Source organism: Nothoprocta perdicaria, unplaced genomic scaffold (assembly GCF_003342845.1).
Source record: "Nothoprocta perdicaria isolate Ctin4 unplaced genomic scaffold, notPer1 scaffold_243, whole genome shotgun sequence".
In the NCBI taxonomy this organism is placed as follows: domain Eukaryota; kingdom Metazoa; phylum Chordata; class Aves; order Tinamiformes; family Tinamidae; genus Nothoprocta; species Nothoprocta perdicaria.
The window spans coordinates 714420-731405 of NW_020455470.1; the positions used below are offsets into that span (position 1 = coordinate 714420).

General features: G+C 49.4%; 1 protein-coding gene across 1 annotated transcript in view; it reads right to left on the bottom strand.

Annotated features, from left to right (window-relative positions):
- Positions 1–1038: 1038 nt before the first annotated feature.
- The window catches only part of PAPPA2 (pappalysin 2), a 95642-nt gene continuing 79694 nt past the window's right edge, over positions 1039–16986 (bottom strand). Inside the window, exons 20-21 of the mRNA XM_026039845.1 lie at positions 2867–2965; positions 1039–1126 (exon numbers count right to left, since the gene is read on the bottom strand). Of these exons, the coding sequence (XP_025895630.1) occupies positions 1052–1126; positions 2867–2965 (174 nt within the window). The 3' untranslated portion in view covers positions 1039–1051. The remainder of the gene's footprint in view (positions 1127–2866; positions 2966–16986) is intronic.

Genomic DNA, 16986 nt, shown 5'->3' on the forward strand with positions numbered 1-16986 from the left:
ATGGACACGTCACCCTTCCCGGAGGCTCTCAGATAGCGGGCAGAGGTGCTTCAGCAAAGCGACGCTCGCCTAAGCTGCAGCAGTCGCTGGAATGAATCAAGAGCACAGTAGTACTTCTTTTCAGGTCCGAATCCTGTCCTGGGACCCTCAGCAGAGAAAGGCAAGGCACCTGCAAACCCATCGGCAAAACTTGGCCTTTGTAGCTGCGGAGGGTTTCTCAAGGTGCCAGCCTGCATGCCGTGTGCCCGGGGAGCCGTCTCCTTTCGTAGTCCAGTTTGGCTTCTCTCTGTCCTCTTTCCAGCTCCTTCTCAGCAAATGAAGGGGAATTCCCTACTCTTCCTGCCCCTACCTGCCCAATGGTTTGTACTTCACAGCAGCATGGGTGTGTGACAAAGGATATCCTTTCTCAGCTTCATAAACAGCAAAGAAAATATAATATATATTTATATATATTATATATATGTATATATATATATAAAATTAAGTTTAAATATTTGCAGGGAAATCACAGCTACCTTGACTTTGCTAAAAGAAGCCTATACAGTAGAGGGGGATGAATAGTGACAAAATTCAGAGCAAAGACAGACACTCAGGATTGGCAACCCATCGATGCAGTAACAACCAAGTGTCTATGGCAGCTTCTCAGCTGTTGGCTTGGTGGCCAGGCCAGCCCGCGGCCAAGGCAGCGGCCAGACTCCTCGGTGAGCCCACTCGCGAGCACGGTGGGCCCCAGTTGCTGGGTTTGCTTTGGGAGGGAGCCCAAGGGGAAGGGTGCAGTGATGAGAGGGCACCACAGCAGTGCAGTGAATACGTCTGTCCTCTGCCCACAGGCTTCTTGGTGGCCTTGCCCCATCTCTGCTGTGCCCATCATTCCTCTTGCACGAGGTGTTGCAGGATGCTGGGTGCCTGCGTTGCCTTCTTCCCAATTGTCCAGCTCTTCCTCTGATGTCTCCTGACCCACCTTGTGTGTCTTGCCACCCCAGCGGCCCCTGTTGTTGCCCCTTTGCTCCTCCAGTGCTTGTCTCACCGAGAGAGGCCGTTCGTGGCTCCATTACTGGTTCTCCTCGGCTGCTGGGTCACGGCAGGTGCATTCGTCCTGGTCACAGTCAGCAGCAAACGGGATGACCTACAAGCACCAGAAGGGAAAAGTCAGTCTAGACTGAGCCTCTGCCTTGAGCTCCCTGTCCCACTGGGAACCCTCACCTCAACTAACCCTCTCCACCCCTGAATGGACAGACCAACACAGGTACGTTCTGGATGTTGTTGATGCTATAGAGACCAGAAGGCTGCATGCTCACTGAGAAACAGTCTGTGCTGCAAGGTGCCCCTGGTGCTAACCGTGATCCAATGTGAGTTTTTCTTTCTGCTAACTTGTGTTGCAAATTTTGAAGTGAAGGATCAACATGAGGGCTCGTGTCCCAGATATCAAATCCTTGGGAGGAAGCTCCCATGGGCTTTTGGACTGGAGCTAGCAGTGGTGAGGTACCTCTAGATTTCAGGTTTAATTTCATCCTTGTTAGATGGACACCCTCTGTCCATATCAAATTCCAAGGCCCTGTCCTTCAAGCTACTCTGGACTCTTCCTGCTTCAGAAGCACCGCTAGTCATTGCTTTCTCTACCTCAACTCTACATGGCTAAGCGGCCTTGTGTCACCTGTGCCTTCACTGGTGGCAACAGAACACAGAGGGAAGGTACCAGTAAAGCATCTGGCTCATGGTTGACCATTGCCTAGCAGTGGGACATAGGAGCTGAGGACGCGATTTCTACTGGAGGCTTTTATGCAAACCAGGCTAAAAGCCAAGAGGTTTTCTTACTGTAGAAGCATTTTTCATAACCTGAGCCAGTGAAAGGCTGAAGCGGGTTGCTTTGTGTTAGAACCCCATATTCCTGTATCTGCCATAACAGCAGAGTAATGGAGGATATGATGGAGCATGGCTGGACAGCTAGGACCTGTGGGGGATATGAACTGAGGTGGGGTCTTGTCTGGGACATGAATTCCTGTGCCTTCCATTACAATCCTGTCCTTTACTATGTCTGAGGATAAAAACATCTCAGACCTCCTGAGAATCATGCCATGCTCCAAGATGTCATGATATCACTGGGGAGATTTCACTCATCACTTGGGTGTAAAGCCTTTTCCCTCCTATCTGAAACGGATCTTCCCAGGATTTTATTTTTCCTTTCTGTGTGTGTATACGTGTGATGAAAGGAAAAATGATTCAAGCACCACAACAAAGACAAGAAGATCCAAATTCACATATTTTTGCAATGAGAAATTATCTCATGCCCTATGGTTTGTTTTGCTCTTGGATACATTTAGGAAGGATGGGCTGTGAGTACTGGACAGCAAGTTAGCTGGGAGGGGACGGTGCAATGGGAAACACGAAGGGTCTGTCCGTTTCAGAGTTGCTACCTTTACATTATTCATCCCTCCTTCCTCCTGGGATACATGAGAAGGATAGATGGTCCAGACTGGGCCTCTGGATGCCAACAAAAAAAAATAAGTCCCCTGAGATTGTGCAGTTATGCAGCAAGGTGCCTTCTGACTCATCATAACTAGCACTAAGTCCTACAGAAGAAATGTTGTAGGGACTTGCATTTTAAATGAGAAGGAATTCCATGAGCCTGAGTGGGAGTCTGGTTGAGTGTTGAGCCCTCTTGGCCCTTGTCCAAACCCTGCTGTAATCAATAGAACAATGTCCATCAGCTGCAGCTGGCTTTGGTTTAAAATCATGGTTTTATGCTGTACACATGGGAAAAATGTCTTTTAATCCTGGTTCAATGGCCATCAAAGCCAAAGAGCATGGTAAATTGTAAATGCTTAATCCTAAATTGTGGTCTGAGCCACAGAAAGTGCTTGCTTACCTTCCTGGAGGACAGCGTGGAGGAGCAGCAGTCACCTCCGTCATACTGGCAGTATGCACGATTGTTGATGGTGTCACACCAGCCATCTGCTTGGAAAGGCTGTCGGCAGAGAAATGAGTTGTGGCTGAAAGGGTTACTCAAAAGTGCAAGGCTCATCCTAAGAGCAGAGATCTCAGATCCTCAGCAAGCCCCTCAGACACCATTGTAAAGGGCAGAGCACAATACACAGCCACCTCTTCACAACCAAAGCAACAACAGAAAGCTGGTATCCCATTTGGAGTGTATGGAAGACTTGGTCCTAAGAGGACAGCCGCTGTAGCTCAAGGACCAGATTTCCCCACCCAAGCGGACTGCATCAGCAAGTGAGCCATCAGATTCATAACGTCAGAGAGGGTCCCACTGAATGCCAGAAGTTGAAGTCCCGATGCCTCTGGGCGCTGCTCCCTGGGGTCTGGAGCCATTCAAGTGGGAGGGGGTTCCCTGCCTGCTCCGCACAGCGCAGCTTGCACTGCTACCACGTTGCATCGCTCATGCAGCTCCACTGTAACCCAGCTCTCCACGTGAGTGCACACAGAGTTGGGCTCTGTAAGCAGCTGACCCAGCTTTTCCCTGCAACATTCCTTTTCATTTTTAATTTAAAGCTTGACTGTGAAGGTGAGCATTGTGATGAAGCTTGGGTAGCATCACGTATAGCGAGAATGATCAGAGGATCAACGGAGGATCCTGTTCAGTATCTGAGTGCCCTCAGTCTCCTTCTCCCTTGAATTATGATAAAGAGCAGGCAGCCTCCCAGGAACACTTGTCTCTAAAGTGAGCCAAACATTGCCTAGTGCTGGTTGCAGGGACTAAACTTTCTCCAGAATGTTCCTCTGATCTGGCCCAGGTCCTGAGCATGCAGGAGAGGGACATGTCTCCAAATTCCTCTAAACTCTCTCTAAAGGATCTAAGCCTTTGTTGCAACACTTGTCTCTGCCAAACCTTGCCAGGTTGGAGCACAAGGCTACTTTTCCTAGGCCAGCTGAGGAGGGCCACTAGAGAAGGAATCTTTATTGTGCTAGCTCTCCACAGGCAAAATCCAATTCTGGATCGCATAGAGAGAACACCTGCATTCTGATAAGCAGAGATACTGACAACGTGGTCCTTTTCACCTTCATATCTCCGCTTTAAGGCCCAGATCCCACCCTCTGTAAAGAGGGTGTAAGGCAATGCTGTGGTTGAGTGCTCTTCCTAGAGCTACATCGGAAGCAATTCAATGAGATGAATGCCTGTGGTCATTTCCAAGGACTTGCAAATGCATCCCCTGCTGTTAATGCTTATGTTCTGGGAACATCTGTGAATCAGAGCATGCATCTCCAAACTGTGCAGGTAATCCAGGAGCACAAAGTCCCATCAAAGTCAACAGCACTTCTGCTCCTAAATCACATGGCCACTTCAGAAAAGCCCACTTGCCTAGCGGGGAATTTTGCATTATCGGGATAATGCTGACGCTGTGTGTGCTTTGTAAACGGTGTATCATCTTCTTTGCGTGGCACAGCCCTGTGCCCTCTGCCGTTCTGCTGTAAAGCACTGTGGGGTCTACCTGAAGAAGGAGGAATCTGCAGAGCTTAGCTGGCCCTGATGCAACTCAAGTAAATGGTCCATCATAACATGCTTTCTCTACCTTCAGCTCTAACATGGAAGCAGAAGGTTATTGCAGCAGAATAGCTGTCTGACCTGAAATGTCAAACGGCACAAACAGCCATTCAGAAATCTGTTTTATCATTGTTTAGCCATCTGATCAAAGAAAAGAAACAACTAGGGCTGAGAAGCAGCCAACTAGGGCTGAGAAACAATGATGTGTGACTGGTGTAACTAAATAACTTGCCTGTGAAGCATTCGCAATGAACTGTCAGGAACAATCTGCAACTGAGATTTATTTATCATAGATACACATCAGCGCGGCCAAGTAACAAATAAATGTGCTAACAAAACGGAGAGGCCGTTCGTTAGCTGAGTGACTAGTAATGAAACGCCTCTCTCGCGCCCGGCTCTGTGCTGTTAGCTGCTGACCCGTAAACCGGGCTGTACTCAGAGGACTGCTGTCCTCCGCAGCGCTCCGCGCAGAGAGCTTGCCCCTTCTTCACCCAGGAAAGTGGCTGTTCCCTTTCACTGGCTCTGGTGGCCTCAGGTAACACCTCGGCTGCTCAAAACGTACCAGAGGTACCAAAGGTACCAAAATGTACCCTTGAAAGTGACTCCCCAGGAGCACCACCAAGCCAACCAACTTTAGGCTGAGAAAGGCCAGCACACCGTGACAGGCCTGCATCCACTAGCCTGAAGCCAGCAGGCAAGAACACGGGATGCTGCCATTGACTGCCACGAGAAAACGATGACCAAACCTGGTCCCTCATGTAGCCTTTTGCCATCATGACTCATGAGGACCAAAAGTGGGCCGCATGCCAATAAATACCACTTTTGTTTCACCCAGGACAGGAAATAAGAGCAGGGATTATGACCCATGTCAAGGGCAGCAGTACGGGTCACAGTTGCAGTTTCTGGGCCGAATCCAAGCATCAAAGGAGAGATTGCATTCTCCTGAAAGATCTTGCCTGAGAAGGAGAAAGGATGTGCCTTTCTGCAGCTGGGAAACTAAGGCATGCAGAAAGCAGCAGCGGCAAGGGAAGTGATCTGACACCCCTCATTGCCACGGCCATGAAACTTGCTTTCTAGGGCTCAGTGGCAGTGCCGCTAGACACCCAAATCTTGGCCAGGTGTTGGCAAAGCCGAGATACCTCCATTCACACTGCCCTGCTGCTCATCTGAGCTTTCTGTTCCTAGGAAACCTGAGCTCCTGAGGATGACAGCCTAATTTCTGGATGGCACGCAAAGCCCTGGAGAAAGCTCCTTTACAAAACTTATTCTGATGACACATGTGCCAATCAGGACAACACGAGAGAAAAGCACCATCTCTCTCACTTTGATGGGTCTCTCACTTTGCAGAAATTTTCCCAAGCCCTAAGCAAAGCAGAGAAAGATCAGTGCCATTTCTCACATGGGGAAACTGAGGAAGAGCGGGCTTAGGCACGCTGCGGAAGCTGCCCACCAAGCTCCTGCTGGAGGGAGCTGCAAGGACCAAGCCAAGCCCCAGCGCTGGGTGGGGGTCGCCTTCTTCCATGTGAAGACCAGGGCATGTCAGGATGCCAGGATTAACATCCTTCCCCCAGCAAAACCTGCCAGGAGGTCCTAAATGCTCGAGAAGCTCCTGGAGCGGGGACCATGAGTGAGGAAGGCCTCCACTGAGCTGCAAGGGCGCTCTGCAAGCCGTGACGGCTGCCGGGGCTGCGCGAGCGCGAGCTGGAGCTGGCAGGTGCAGGGGAGCAGCCAGGGGCTCGCCGGCCGCTGCCCGGGAAGTGCTCTGGGTGTGATTTGCAGCATTCCATGTGGTGGAGTTTTTCCTTGAGCTTTGCTCCATATGTCATGACTCACTGGCAAAACAAAACCCACGTTTTCTGTAGTTTCCATATAATTGGAAACTGGGGAGGATTGCCTGTCCCGGCTGCACAGGTCTGAAATGATTTCCAGACCGTGTCTTGTCTGCAGTTTTGGGGGGGAGAAAGAGATGGGGACCGGAGTAAGAACAAGAGGCTCTCGCTTTCTCTCTGTACCTATGAGGGCTAATTGCCCCATCTCCTCAACCCGCCAGGGCCCATACCCCACCCTAAACAAACAGCGGCTCCTATGGCAACGCTTGTTGGGGAAACTTAACAGCTCATGCTCCAAATTACATTGGAAAAACATATGAGGGGAAAATAAGAAATGACTAATTGGACTGGAGGCTCAAGAGAGCCAGACGCATGGTTTGGGGACCGGTGGCTGCCCACGCTCCCCACAGCCACCTCAGCTGCTCTCCTGAGTGGAGGGGCTACATCCACCTCTGCGGAGATGATTCCCGTGCTGCTCCTTCTGGTGTCACTGCCGCCACCAGCACTTCAGGGTGCGGGGCGCCCCTGGCCTCAGCATGCCGTGGGTCACACTGGCTGTGCTCAGGGCAGGGGCCGGTGACCATTCCCACCCACTGCAGTCCCGATCTGAGAACATTTCTCACCTGCTGCCCTCAGCCCGCTGCAGGCATTGCAACAGCAGCTCATCCCAGCAGATTCTGTGAGCTATCCAGACCTTCGCATAGACCATCCACAGGCCCTGGGCTATTCTAGAGAGCGTGGTGGGCCAGCCATGGCAGTGAGAGCCCCACAGCATTTGTGTCTCACACAGCTCACATCTCTCCCTCCCTCTTCTTGTCTCTACTGGAGCCAAACACTTCAGGTCAGCGTAAACCCCAGTGAAGGAGCCTAGGCACGAAGAAGTGAAGAACTTACTTAGAAGAACACCAGGGCTAGGAAAGAAGGACAGCTAAGCTTGCACTGCAAACTCCTCTGCTTCTCCAAAGTCCAGGGATGTGGCTCTTGCACTGCCACAGTACCTGGTCCTTTCTCCTAGTGGATGGCTGTAAATCTGCCTGTTGATGAGGCAGGAGACTTCCATTCTTTATATGGTTCTGAAACAACTCAAGAGTTGGTGTAGCAAGGAGCTGCTCCTTTCAGTAATTTTCCAAGGGAGATAAGGTGAATCCCATTTGTTTGGTTTGACTTCTCAAGGACCTGTAGTTGGTTTCAGTCTTTGTAAGCCAAAAGAGAAAATGAAGATGCTGCTGGACCAACCTTCATTTACAAGGATACAGGCATGGGCTTGACATTCACTTGGCCATACATCCGTCAATCTCATTTGGTCTTACAAGCAGCAAGGCAGAGGAGGACACTCGCTGCAGGAGCTGACATTCCCGGTGCAGGGCCACATAGGGCTGTGCATGTGCAAAGGGTGGTGCAAAGGATGCATGTGCAAAGGATGCACACGATCTTGTTGCAGACATCATCTGAGATTCTGAAGTAGATCCACAGAAAGCAATGTCAGTGGTGGGAGAAGGAAAGTTTGCCCATGTCAGAAACTCACAGAAATACTTGAGTTTTAAGATGTTGGCAAGAAAACAAAACAAAAGAAAAGAAAAACTTATGTAGCTCTGGAGCAAATGTGGAAAAGCAAATGCAGCCAGGTGAAGGCAAATGTGTGTGATCCAGCTGAGTTTCAACTGCCAGCATATGCATCCTCCAATGCGAGGATTAAAAAGGATCAATTCAAACAGCTTGTATCAAATGGGAAAAAGTGACTGCTGCAACTGCCCCACACTGAATGAGCGAGATGGAGCTCCTCAGCAAGGCTGCGTGGAGCGAGCCAGCGAGCCGGCCGCGGTCCGCTCATCTCCCCGCTCTCCGTATTTGTCCTCCTTGTTTATTCAGACAGCAGCTTCACTGGGGCATGTGTTAGCACGTGGAGGTGCAGCAGCGGCGCCAGGGCCTGAGATTTGTGCTACTGCAATAAAAATAGCAACTGTGAATCAAATCAAATGCTTGGCAATTCAAATAGGCTAAAAAAGACATATGCTCTCAAAACTGGGAATAGAGATGAAAGCGGGGAGGAAGAATATTGCAGGAAAAAGCGGAATCCGAGAAAGGATCATTCAAGCCCCAGGGCTGCACTGCAGCCGCTCGTCTCTGCATGCAGGTTTGGACTGTGCAGTTTCCCGGGCAGAGGGTTGCAGTGTTTGGCTGCATCGTTTCCCTCGCAGCTCCTGGGAGATGCTGTGCAGGGAGCCACATTTGGTACACCACATTTTCCATATTTTGTACACCATATTTTCCACCGTCCCTGCAGATCCCTCCAAGCCGGGGCCGAGCTTGCTGGCTCTCTCCTTGTGCGCTGGCTCATTTCCCAAGCCTTTTGCATCGTTGAACAGCATTGGGGCACATCACAAGTCCCAGAGTTGCTTTTTGAGTCCTCTTTCTCCCAGTGTCACCAATGAGTTGGGCAGCATTCACTGCGAAAGAACTTAAAAGGGTGTGACAGAGCAAGGAAAAGGAGGCAAGCAAGACAGACAGAGAAGGTGGATTGGTGGAAGGCACTTGAGTATGAAGAATAAATCACAAATGACATAAGCATCACACACATTTTGATGCTGCATCACAGACACTTGAGGAACATTATTTCTCAGGAATGCAGGTTTTGTGCTAGTTGAACAGACCTGAAGCTTGCTTTTGGCAGCGAGCCACTCCAGATGCTTTGGAGGAAGGTAGAATAAAGAAAATACAACATGCACCTGGCCAACATTACTCCAGCAAGAGGGAAGAATTCCTTCCTTGCTCCAGCAGAAACTCTGCTCCTGTGCTCCTGATCCAGATGGAAAGTGCTTGGAATTTCAATCTGTCTTGTAGTTGGAGAAAGTCCACATCCCAATTTCAGAGGGTGAACTCCACATTTGCAGGACAGCAAAATGCGTTCCCCAGCCTTTGAGAGGCTGTACATACCCTGAGTTTTGCAATGGTTGAAGGAGGGCCCATAGTTTTCCTTTATGCTACTTCTAAGTCAGCAAGAAGTTTCCTGTCCATGTGGCTTTCCCTTTAGGCTTCAATATGTTGGGATCTGAAGTTTGAGGTATCAGAAATGACTGGGCAAACTCTTTGAATCCTAAGGTAACTGTGTGAGATCCTGCAGCTGATGATGTGCTGGTGTTTTCATTCCTCATCAGCTGTAACTTTCCAAGCAGCTGCAGAGGAACAGGGGAAGCATCAGTTCAGCACAGGAGACAGGCAGGGAGCAGCCCAGAAAAGCTGCTGCTGCTCTGTGGTCACGGCTGTGCCTCTTGAATGGGCATGGGGTGTCATGCCCATGGGTTTGGGATGTCAGCCCCAAACAAGGCTTATTCCAAAGTCACTCTGGCAGCCCTGGCACCTCCTACCATGACAGCACAGGCAGCAGGGAGTCCAGAGGACTTGAGGACATCACCTCAAGCAGCCCTCAGCGCCAGGAAGAGCTGAAGGTCTAAAGCACCTGAGGCTTGCAGGAGAAACAGCAGCCGGGCTCAAAGCAAGCATGTGCTGCCTCTATGTGTCAAGAGATGGAGTTGCCTGAGGGGGTGAAGGCTTCTGCAGAGGGGCAGCGATGAAAGGAAGCATGAAGAGGCTGTGATAGCCCTTTGGCAATGGCAGGAAAAGCAGCACATCTTCTTTCAACTGCATAGTCTTCCTTCCCATCCCAAAGCATTCCAAAAAGTGCAGTTATTCTAGCATGTCCCAGACGGGATGTGAAGCCTACCCAGGCCCTCCTTGAAGGTCAGATTCAATTGAAACCCCAGTGCCTCCATCACCCCAACATCCTGGCTTGGATACCTGAAAATTCTCCCTCTCATCCTTCTGATCCTAGCCCTTCAACAGTTTCTCAAACCACTGCTTCCCTGTAGAAAATTAAGCTTCAGCTGCAGACATGGCAGGAGGTAGTTAAAGTGATGCTGCAGCACTGTGTCCCCAGGAAACATCCCTTTCCTACACACACGCTGGTGGGGCAGACAGCCCGGCAATTCTTGGCTCCTCCTGCTTGCCCAGGGACGTTGACTGGGAATGCAGACTGTGGGAGGAAACGACAATGTTCATTGTTTTGTTTAAATATTTTTCTTGGCCCTCTTTCTGTTGCAGTGTGTCTTTTATTTTATTATTTCCACCACCACCCCCAAGAGCCCAGGCACATTCACTTTCCTTCTCTCCTTCCTGAGGCTGCCTAGCACGCAAGGAGGAAAGCAGCTCTGAAAAACACAGAGGGGCAGAGAGGGAAGAGAGCTGGCCGCTGCTCAGAAAGCTCTCTGGGATGTCTCCGTGCCCTGAGCTACCCTGATCAGCGGGCAAATGCTGCCTGGTCCCTTGCACTGAGGAAGGCCACGTGAGCACAGCTGGAGGGAAGAGAACTTCAGAAATTTTGCAAGAGGCACCTGGCACCAAATGGCTTGAAGACGATGAAATAAAAACAAATTCACACAAGCCCAACAGTTCATACGTTATTTCTGTGTCTTCCAGTTTCTGCCCGCTGCGCTGTTCCTGTGCGGTCTGTTAAACTACAGTGGATGACCATGGAAGCCCATGCCCCTGGGGTGGCCTGCTTGCAGAAATCGTGGACTTGCACCATCATCTCAGACATGACCAGAAAGCAAACTGGAGAAATGCTGGTTGCTTCTGAGTTTGCTGGTGTCCCTGAGCTATTCACTCAATATGCGGAGTTCCTTCATCATGATTTCTCAGTTCTTTAGAAATGTCTGCTTCAGCTTCAGCATCTTTCTTCCCTCTCCTAAGAAAAAAAAAAAAGAAAAAAAAAAAAGAAAAAGAAAAAAGGCTTCTTGCTTGAGGAAAAAAGTCGGTCATCGCATATCAGCCCCAGCTTTCAGTGACTGCAGGACAAAAGAAGCCAAATTCTGCCTTCACCACAAGGCCAAGGTGGAGCTGATCACTTCGTGTCTGAAACCAAAGCTGTGCAGGAGAAACAGCAGCAAACACTCCTTCTAGGACCTTCTTTTGACCCTTCTCCAGGATCAGAAATAGTTGCTGTCAAGCAAGACTGCAAGGGCCATGCAGAGGGACAGGAGATGTGTGACCTGCACCCACTGAGCAGCAATTAGCCTCTTGAAGGAAGAGGCAACAGGCTCACGGAGGTGTGTGGTCTGGATTTATCTCATGTGCCATGTGCTTGGCCTGCTGCCCAAAATAAATAAGTAAAGCTCCAGTTCCCAGCAGTAAACCTAAGTGCAGTGTCAATAGCTGCAGCTCCAGGTGGTCTTCAGGACAAAGATGCCCCCCTGCACATGGGTCTCCTGCAGACACCTGGGTCCTGGTTGAATCAGTCTGAATTGAGTTCAGACAGGAATGGAGTCTGGAATGGGATAAGAGCACAGTTGTTTGATCACTGGTTGGTGTCTGTTTGGAATGCAGCTGTAGATGACCATACTGGGAGAGCAGGTCCTTTCTTTCATGGTGTTTGAAAACACTCCTATGTCCCAGGCCAGGATTTGGTTTGGACTCCCTTCTGCTGCAGAAGTTAACATGTAGCACCTCAGGATACGGAAGGGGGATACACTCTACCTCAACAGTTTCTCTGTCTCTTTTGGAGACACTGTCAGCAGACAGCAATGCAGAAGGGCCATTGCCACAGCCTACAGGAACGGGACTGAAGAAACAGATGGAAAGATGGAGTGGATTAACACCATCTAAAAGCAGGTCTCTGCCTTTGTGGAGTCTGTAAAAGCTTCTTCTACCATGAGCTGTTCATGGCAGGGTCCTCAGCCTAATCCTTTCCATGTGCTGACCTCAGTGCTGACAAGAGGCAACAGGAGAAGAAAACAGAAGCAGGAAAGAACAGGCAAAGGGGAGCACAGAAGATACAGTGTGTAGATAGTGCTCTTGGCAAGCACATTGGCACTCGGAGGTGGGTCCCCAGCACTCTCATTTCCCAAGGTTGCTGTTGTGTACACGCGGGAGAAGACAGGACTTCCTGAGCCTCTAGCAACAGCCTGCAATAGTCCCTTCAGCAGCTCGCCTCTTGCCATGGATTAGATCTCCTGGCAAGACATTTGTGCAAAATACGTTGCAGGATAGAACGGGTTATGAAAAACAAGCCCTGAAAACCACAAGGGCCTCCTGACCCACTTGTATCTGGTTTCTGCCAAGTTCTTGTTACAGATCTTAAAACATAAAGAAAAAAAATGTACAAGGGATGAAAGAACTGAAGAGGAATATTCATGTTGGAAGAGCAGTTGGATGGATTAAGGTTGGGAATATTTATTTATTAGCAAAAGTAATTCATTGATTTTTATTTCAGAGTGTGTTTTTGGCAGCCTCCGCTCCCTCTGTCTGTGTCACAGGGTACAAGGCCTGTGATCAGCTGAGAGAGAGGGGAAAGCAGGACACAGGCAGCGATGGGGGTGATGGCAACTGAGCTGCACAGGACAGAAAAATGCTAACAGGCTGGAGGGCCTGCGTGCACACACTGCTATGCCTTGTGGGGCTGGCTGTTGCTTCAGGCCCTTGGTCCTTCACTACTGAAGAAAGAAGCAAAATATTTCACTTCTGTCTGCCACTGTTACTCCACAGACAAATCCTTTTGTTTCTTTCCTCTTGGGAAAGCAATTTTGGGTCTGCCTCTTAGGTCTCCACCACCCCTAGTTGTTGAGGTTCTACCTGTGCTAACCAGTGCTGCAAGGGCAGCGTGAAAACATATCCAGGAGGAACTTGGAGGGCTTCCATTCTTATCTCCTACCTCTTCCACAGAAAAGACTCTTGCAGGTCAATGGTTACTTCGGAGACAAAACAGAGCACTCTTTGAAAGTACTGCTCTATGATGGTTGAAAAGATTAAGAAGGGAACCTGGTTCCCGTTGTCTACACATTCCCAGGAGATAGCATCCCACCACAGCCACATTTCTGCCTGCTTTCCTGGGCTGAGCTTTGCCATGATACAAATCCAGATGCCTTTGGGTCTGTGATGAGGGACAATAACGTTGGTCATGGTGGCTAGATAACTACCCACTTCTTGGGCTTCTAAGGCTGCCTAAGATGTTGCAGGTGGTGTAGTAACAAGCACTTCTCACAGTCATTGCCCTTTTAGCTACAGCACAGCGCAGGACGGGCTTTGAAGGTTTCTGAGGCATGGACAGTCCGCTGTCCATGCCTCACCGCGAGGCGTGCAGACCCACTGTCTGCACCGTGCCCTTCTGTTCTGTTCCCACATTGCAGGCATCCCACTCGCATCCTCGCACGTTGCCCCTGTCTTACAGTTATGTCTGCCTGCAGCCAGCCCCAGAGAGGCTGAACTTTTGCCCCGAGCTGCCACAAGACATCACTGATCATCACCTTTAGATATAATCTTTCACAAAGAGATGGAGCCACAAGAAAGACAGGCTGAGGTGATGCTGTTTTCTTGGCAGAGGCCTCCGCACCCAGTTTTCTATCCCAGCTGTAGCTTAACAAAATTCAACTTTTGGCCTCTGCTGCAACCCTGCTGATGCTGATGAGCAGAGGCAGCTGTTTACAGCTGGGCCTAGGCTCTAGTGTTTGGCCTAGGGGAACGACTCACAGTCTGCCTCCTACCACAAGACCGTGGCAAAATTAAAACATAGTGGGATCTTATTTTGAGTGATACATCCCACTGCCACTATTGTAGATGCTTTCAAAAGGGTTAATTATGGCTGGGCATATGCACCGCTTTGTGCATACTAGTGAGAAGGACTGTAGATAGCCCTATAGGCTACCTGCTGGATTGAGAGACCGTGGAACAACATATATCCACAGACACGCTTCCATCACTTTTGCATCATTTACATATCAATTATTCAGGAAAACCACAAAATAGAAGATGGCTTAGTATTTTACAGGTGTGATAACAGGACCAGCAGCACACTTAAGGGCAGCTAGACCTTGTGCTCATGCAGGGAAGATCTGGCTTCTATGGCCAGCGTGAGTCACCTGTTGGCTACCCAAGGCCTGTGTCTGGAATACGTATAAGACAAGTGGAAGAGAAGTGAGGAGGGGGAGTGGGATAGGAAGGGGAGGATGATGAAAGCAAGGCAATGATCTGAGAGGGCGTGTGGAATGCAGCTGCAGATGGCTTGGATTAAAGACTTGAAATATGGCTAGTATCTACTACTAACCTCAGAGAAACACCACACATGGGGGTGAACACAGGGAGGCTTCTCACGCACACCCGTTTCTGCTTGCAGACATGGAAATGGAAATAGAAGTTGCCTGCTCTACTAATGCGGACAGGTTGGGGTGAGAAGGAGGTGCCAAGCATTGACTTTGAAGGAGTTGTAAACCATGCATCACTTGCTTCACATACAGGCCCTGGCTGCAGATTGGGAACTTTCCTTTTGGTTATCACCAGGACTTCCTGTGTTTTAGACCCACTAGCATAAAGAAAGGAAACAAGGCAACTTGTCCGGGCCTTGGATGAAGATTGGGAAGAATGAGGCTGGAAAATGTTACGCACATAATCAGATATAGAGTCAGCCTGCTCACTCATGAGAAGAAGTCAGCTCAACCACTTGGAGGAATAGGAGATGCCAGGAAGCAAGAGAGCTATATCAGAAGCAGTCTGCACTGAGCACTGAGTCACATTAGGAAGGGATTGCTAGGCTAGGTGGCAGACCAAGAGCAATTTCAGTTCTTCTTCAGTTCTTCAGTTCTTCTGATCCAGTCATAAAAATATGAAGGTCTACCTGCTAATGGTCTGTCCAGAGCACGCTGCTTTAAATCACTGGCTATGAACCCTTTGCTACTTGCATCTAGTGATGAAGAGGAGCAGGAGTGATGAGGGCCAGCACCTTGCAAAGCATACTGGCTTCCCAGAATAGCATGCCCTCATCTGCTGTGATCACTCAAAAGCAGCTTGTGTTCCTTGTCCTGAGTACGATGGTGGTAGTTATTCCGCTACACGGACCGTTTTAGACTACGGCAGGAAGAGATTAAGGAAGCAGCCACAGTATCTTGTAGCCTTGGTCTCTGTACATGCTCTCTGTTCTTCTGCAGGCTGCAGCCTCTCTTCAGCTATCCCTTGCTCCTTGGCATGGAAGGAATGTGGATGCCAGCTTGTCACCTACTTATGGCTTGGGAGAGGAGAGAGAGTAGAGATTGCAAACACCTTCTTAAGCTGCTGAGTATAACACCAGCATCCTAACTATCTCTTCCCAGATAGTGGGGAAAGAGATGAGGGTTTCTCTGCTGCTCCATTTTCCTCTCCACGCAGCTCCAAGTCTTCTCTGCATGTCCTCTCCTTTCACTCTGCTCTGCTGCCATGTGTTTTTCTACTGATGGCATGGGATGACATGTTCCACTGGCCGTTCAGATGCAAAGCACACTTGGCAGTAACTTGTATTCCCGATGAGCTTCTGGAATGCTTTTCATCTCCCCCTCCTTCATCCGCTCAACTACGTGCCTCTGCACTCTGGGAATGGGGAACTTGGCAAGGCATGCCGAGAGATCAGGAGGCAGATGGACAACAAGATTAATGGAAAGAGAAGGGAGGTGGGGAGACGAGAGAAAGGGATGAGCAGGGAGACTGATCTACTGCCAGTGTATGATAAAGAGGAGTGAGAATTCCTCTAATGTCATTGCACAGTGACCTGAAATTTCCAGCAGTAGATTTGTGAGGCAGGGCTCCATCTAGGGCTGGGTAGCTTGGAGGCTGAGCTTGGACAGTGCTCTCATATCCCAGCCTGAAGTGACTTCTCTGAGCAGAGACTGTAAGGAGCCAGGACGCCTGGATTTTTCTTACACAGGGTTGTTCCCCTGCGGTGTCCAGATGAGAAAGCTTCATGATCCAGCACGCTCTCTGCTCTCAATGGAGAGACAATAACATCTCTGAAAGGTGACTCAGACCTTAGGTGACCTGGATAGTCCACTGGAACAGTGTTTCTCTGCCTATTGCATAGGAGAGATTGCCTCAGTTCAGGGATTAACGTGAATTTAAGTGCTGAAATGATCATGAGTCTGGGACTAAAGAGGCACAGCTGGCAAGTCAAACTGAACCAAGCCAGATCCAACAGGGGCTATTACAGCAAAATATTCCTTAGGCAGATAAAGCAAGAAGAGAACAAGAAAAAGAGATGGGGGAGGCTAATGCAGCAAGAACAGATTCTTGTGAGAAGATGGCTTCTCTTCACTCTCTCTGATGTCCCCATATCCCCCAAGAGATGGACACCCAGATGAAATGGCTTTAAAGAACTCATGATTTGAGGCACAAGGGTGAAGGCAGCATAGCTAGGGAAATGAGGGTATGGGGACAGAAATGAGCATAGGTGAAGTGAAAACAAAATGCAGGGCATTTCCTGTGGTCGGCCTAGGGGGTTGCCTTTCCCCTCACTGCCAAACAACAGTTCTGAGTGCAGTGCTTTGAATGAGTCAGTTTTGGTATCAGTTATTCCTTATGGTCAGAGAAGGACCATTCTAAAGCCCCTGATAAAAAAGAGAAGGGGGGAAGTTAGCATAACTTGGTCTTTTAGGCCAGCCTGAATAACATGCAAGATTGCAGAAGAAATCCCAGCAAAAAGAGGAATAATCAAAGACAAGCACATGAGAAGTGAAGACAAGGAGACTAGAGAGGAGATGGCTAGCGTTTTTTGAGAGAGGGAGAGAGAGAGAGAAAGAGAAGGAAGGAAGGAAGGAAGGAAGGAAGGAAGGAAGGAAGGAAGGAAGGAAGGAAGGAAGGAAGGAAGGAAGG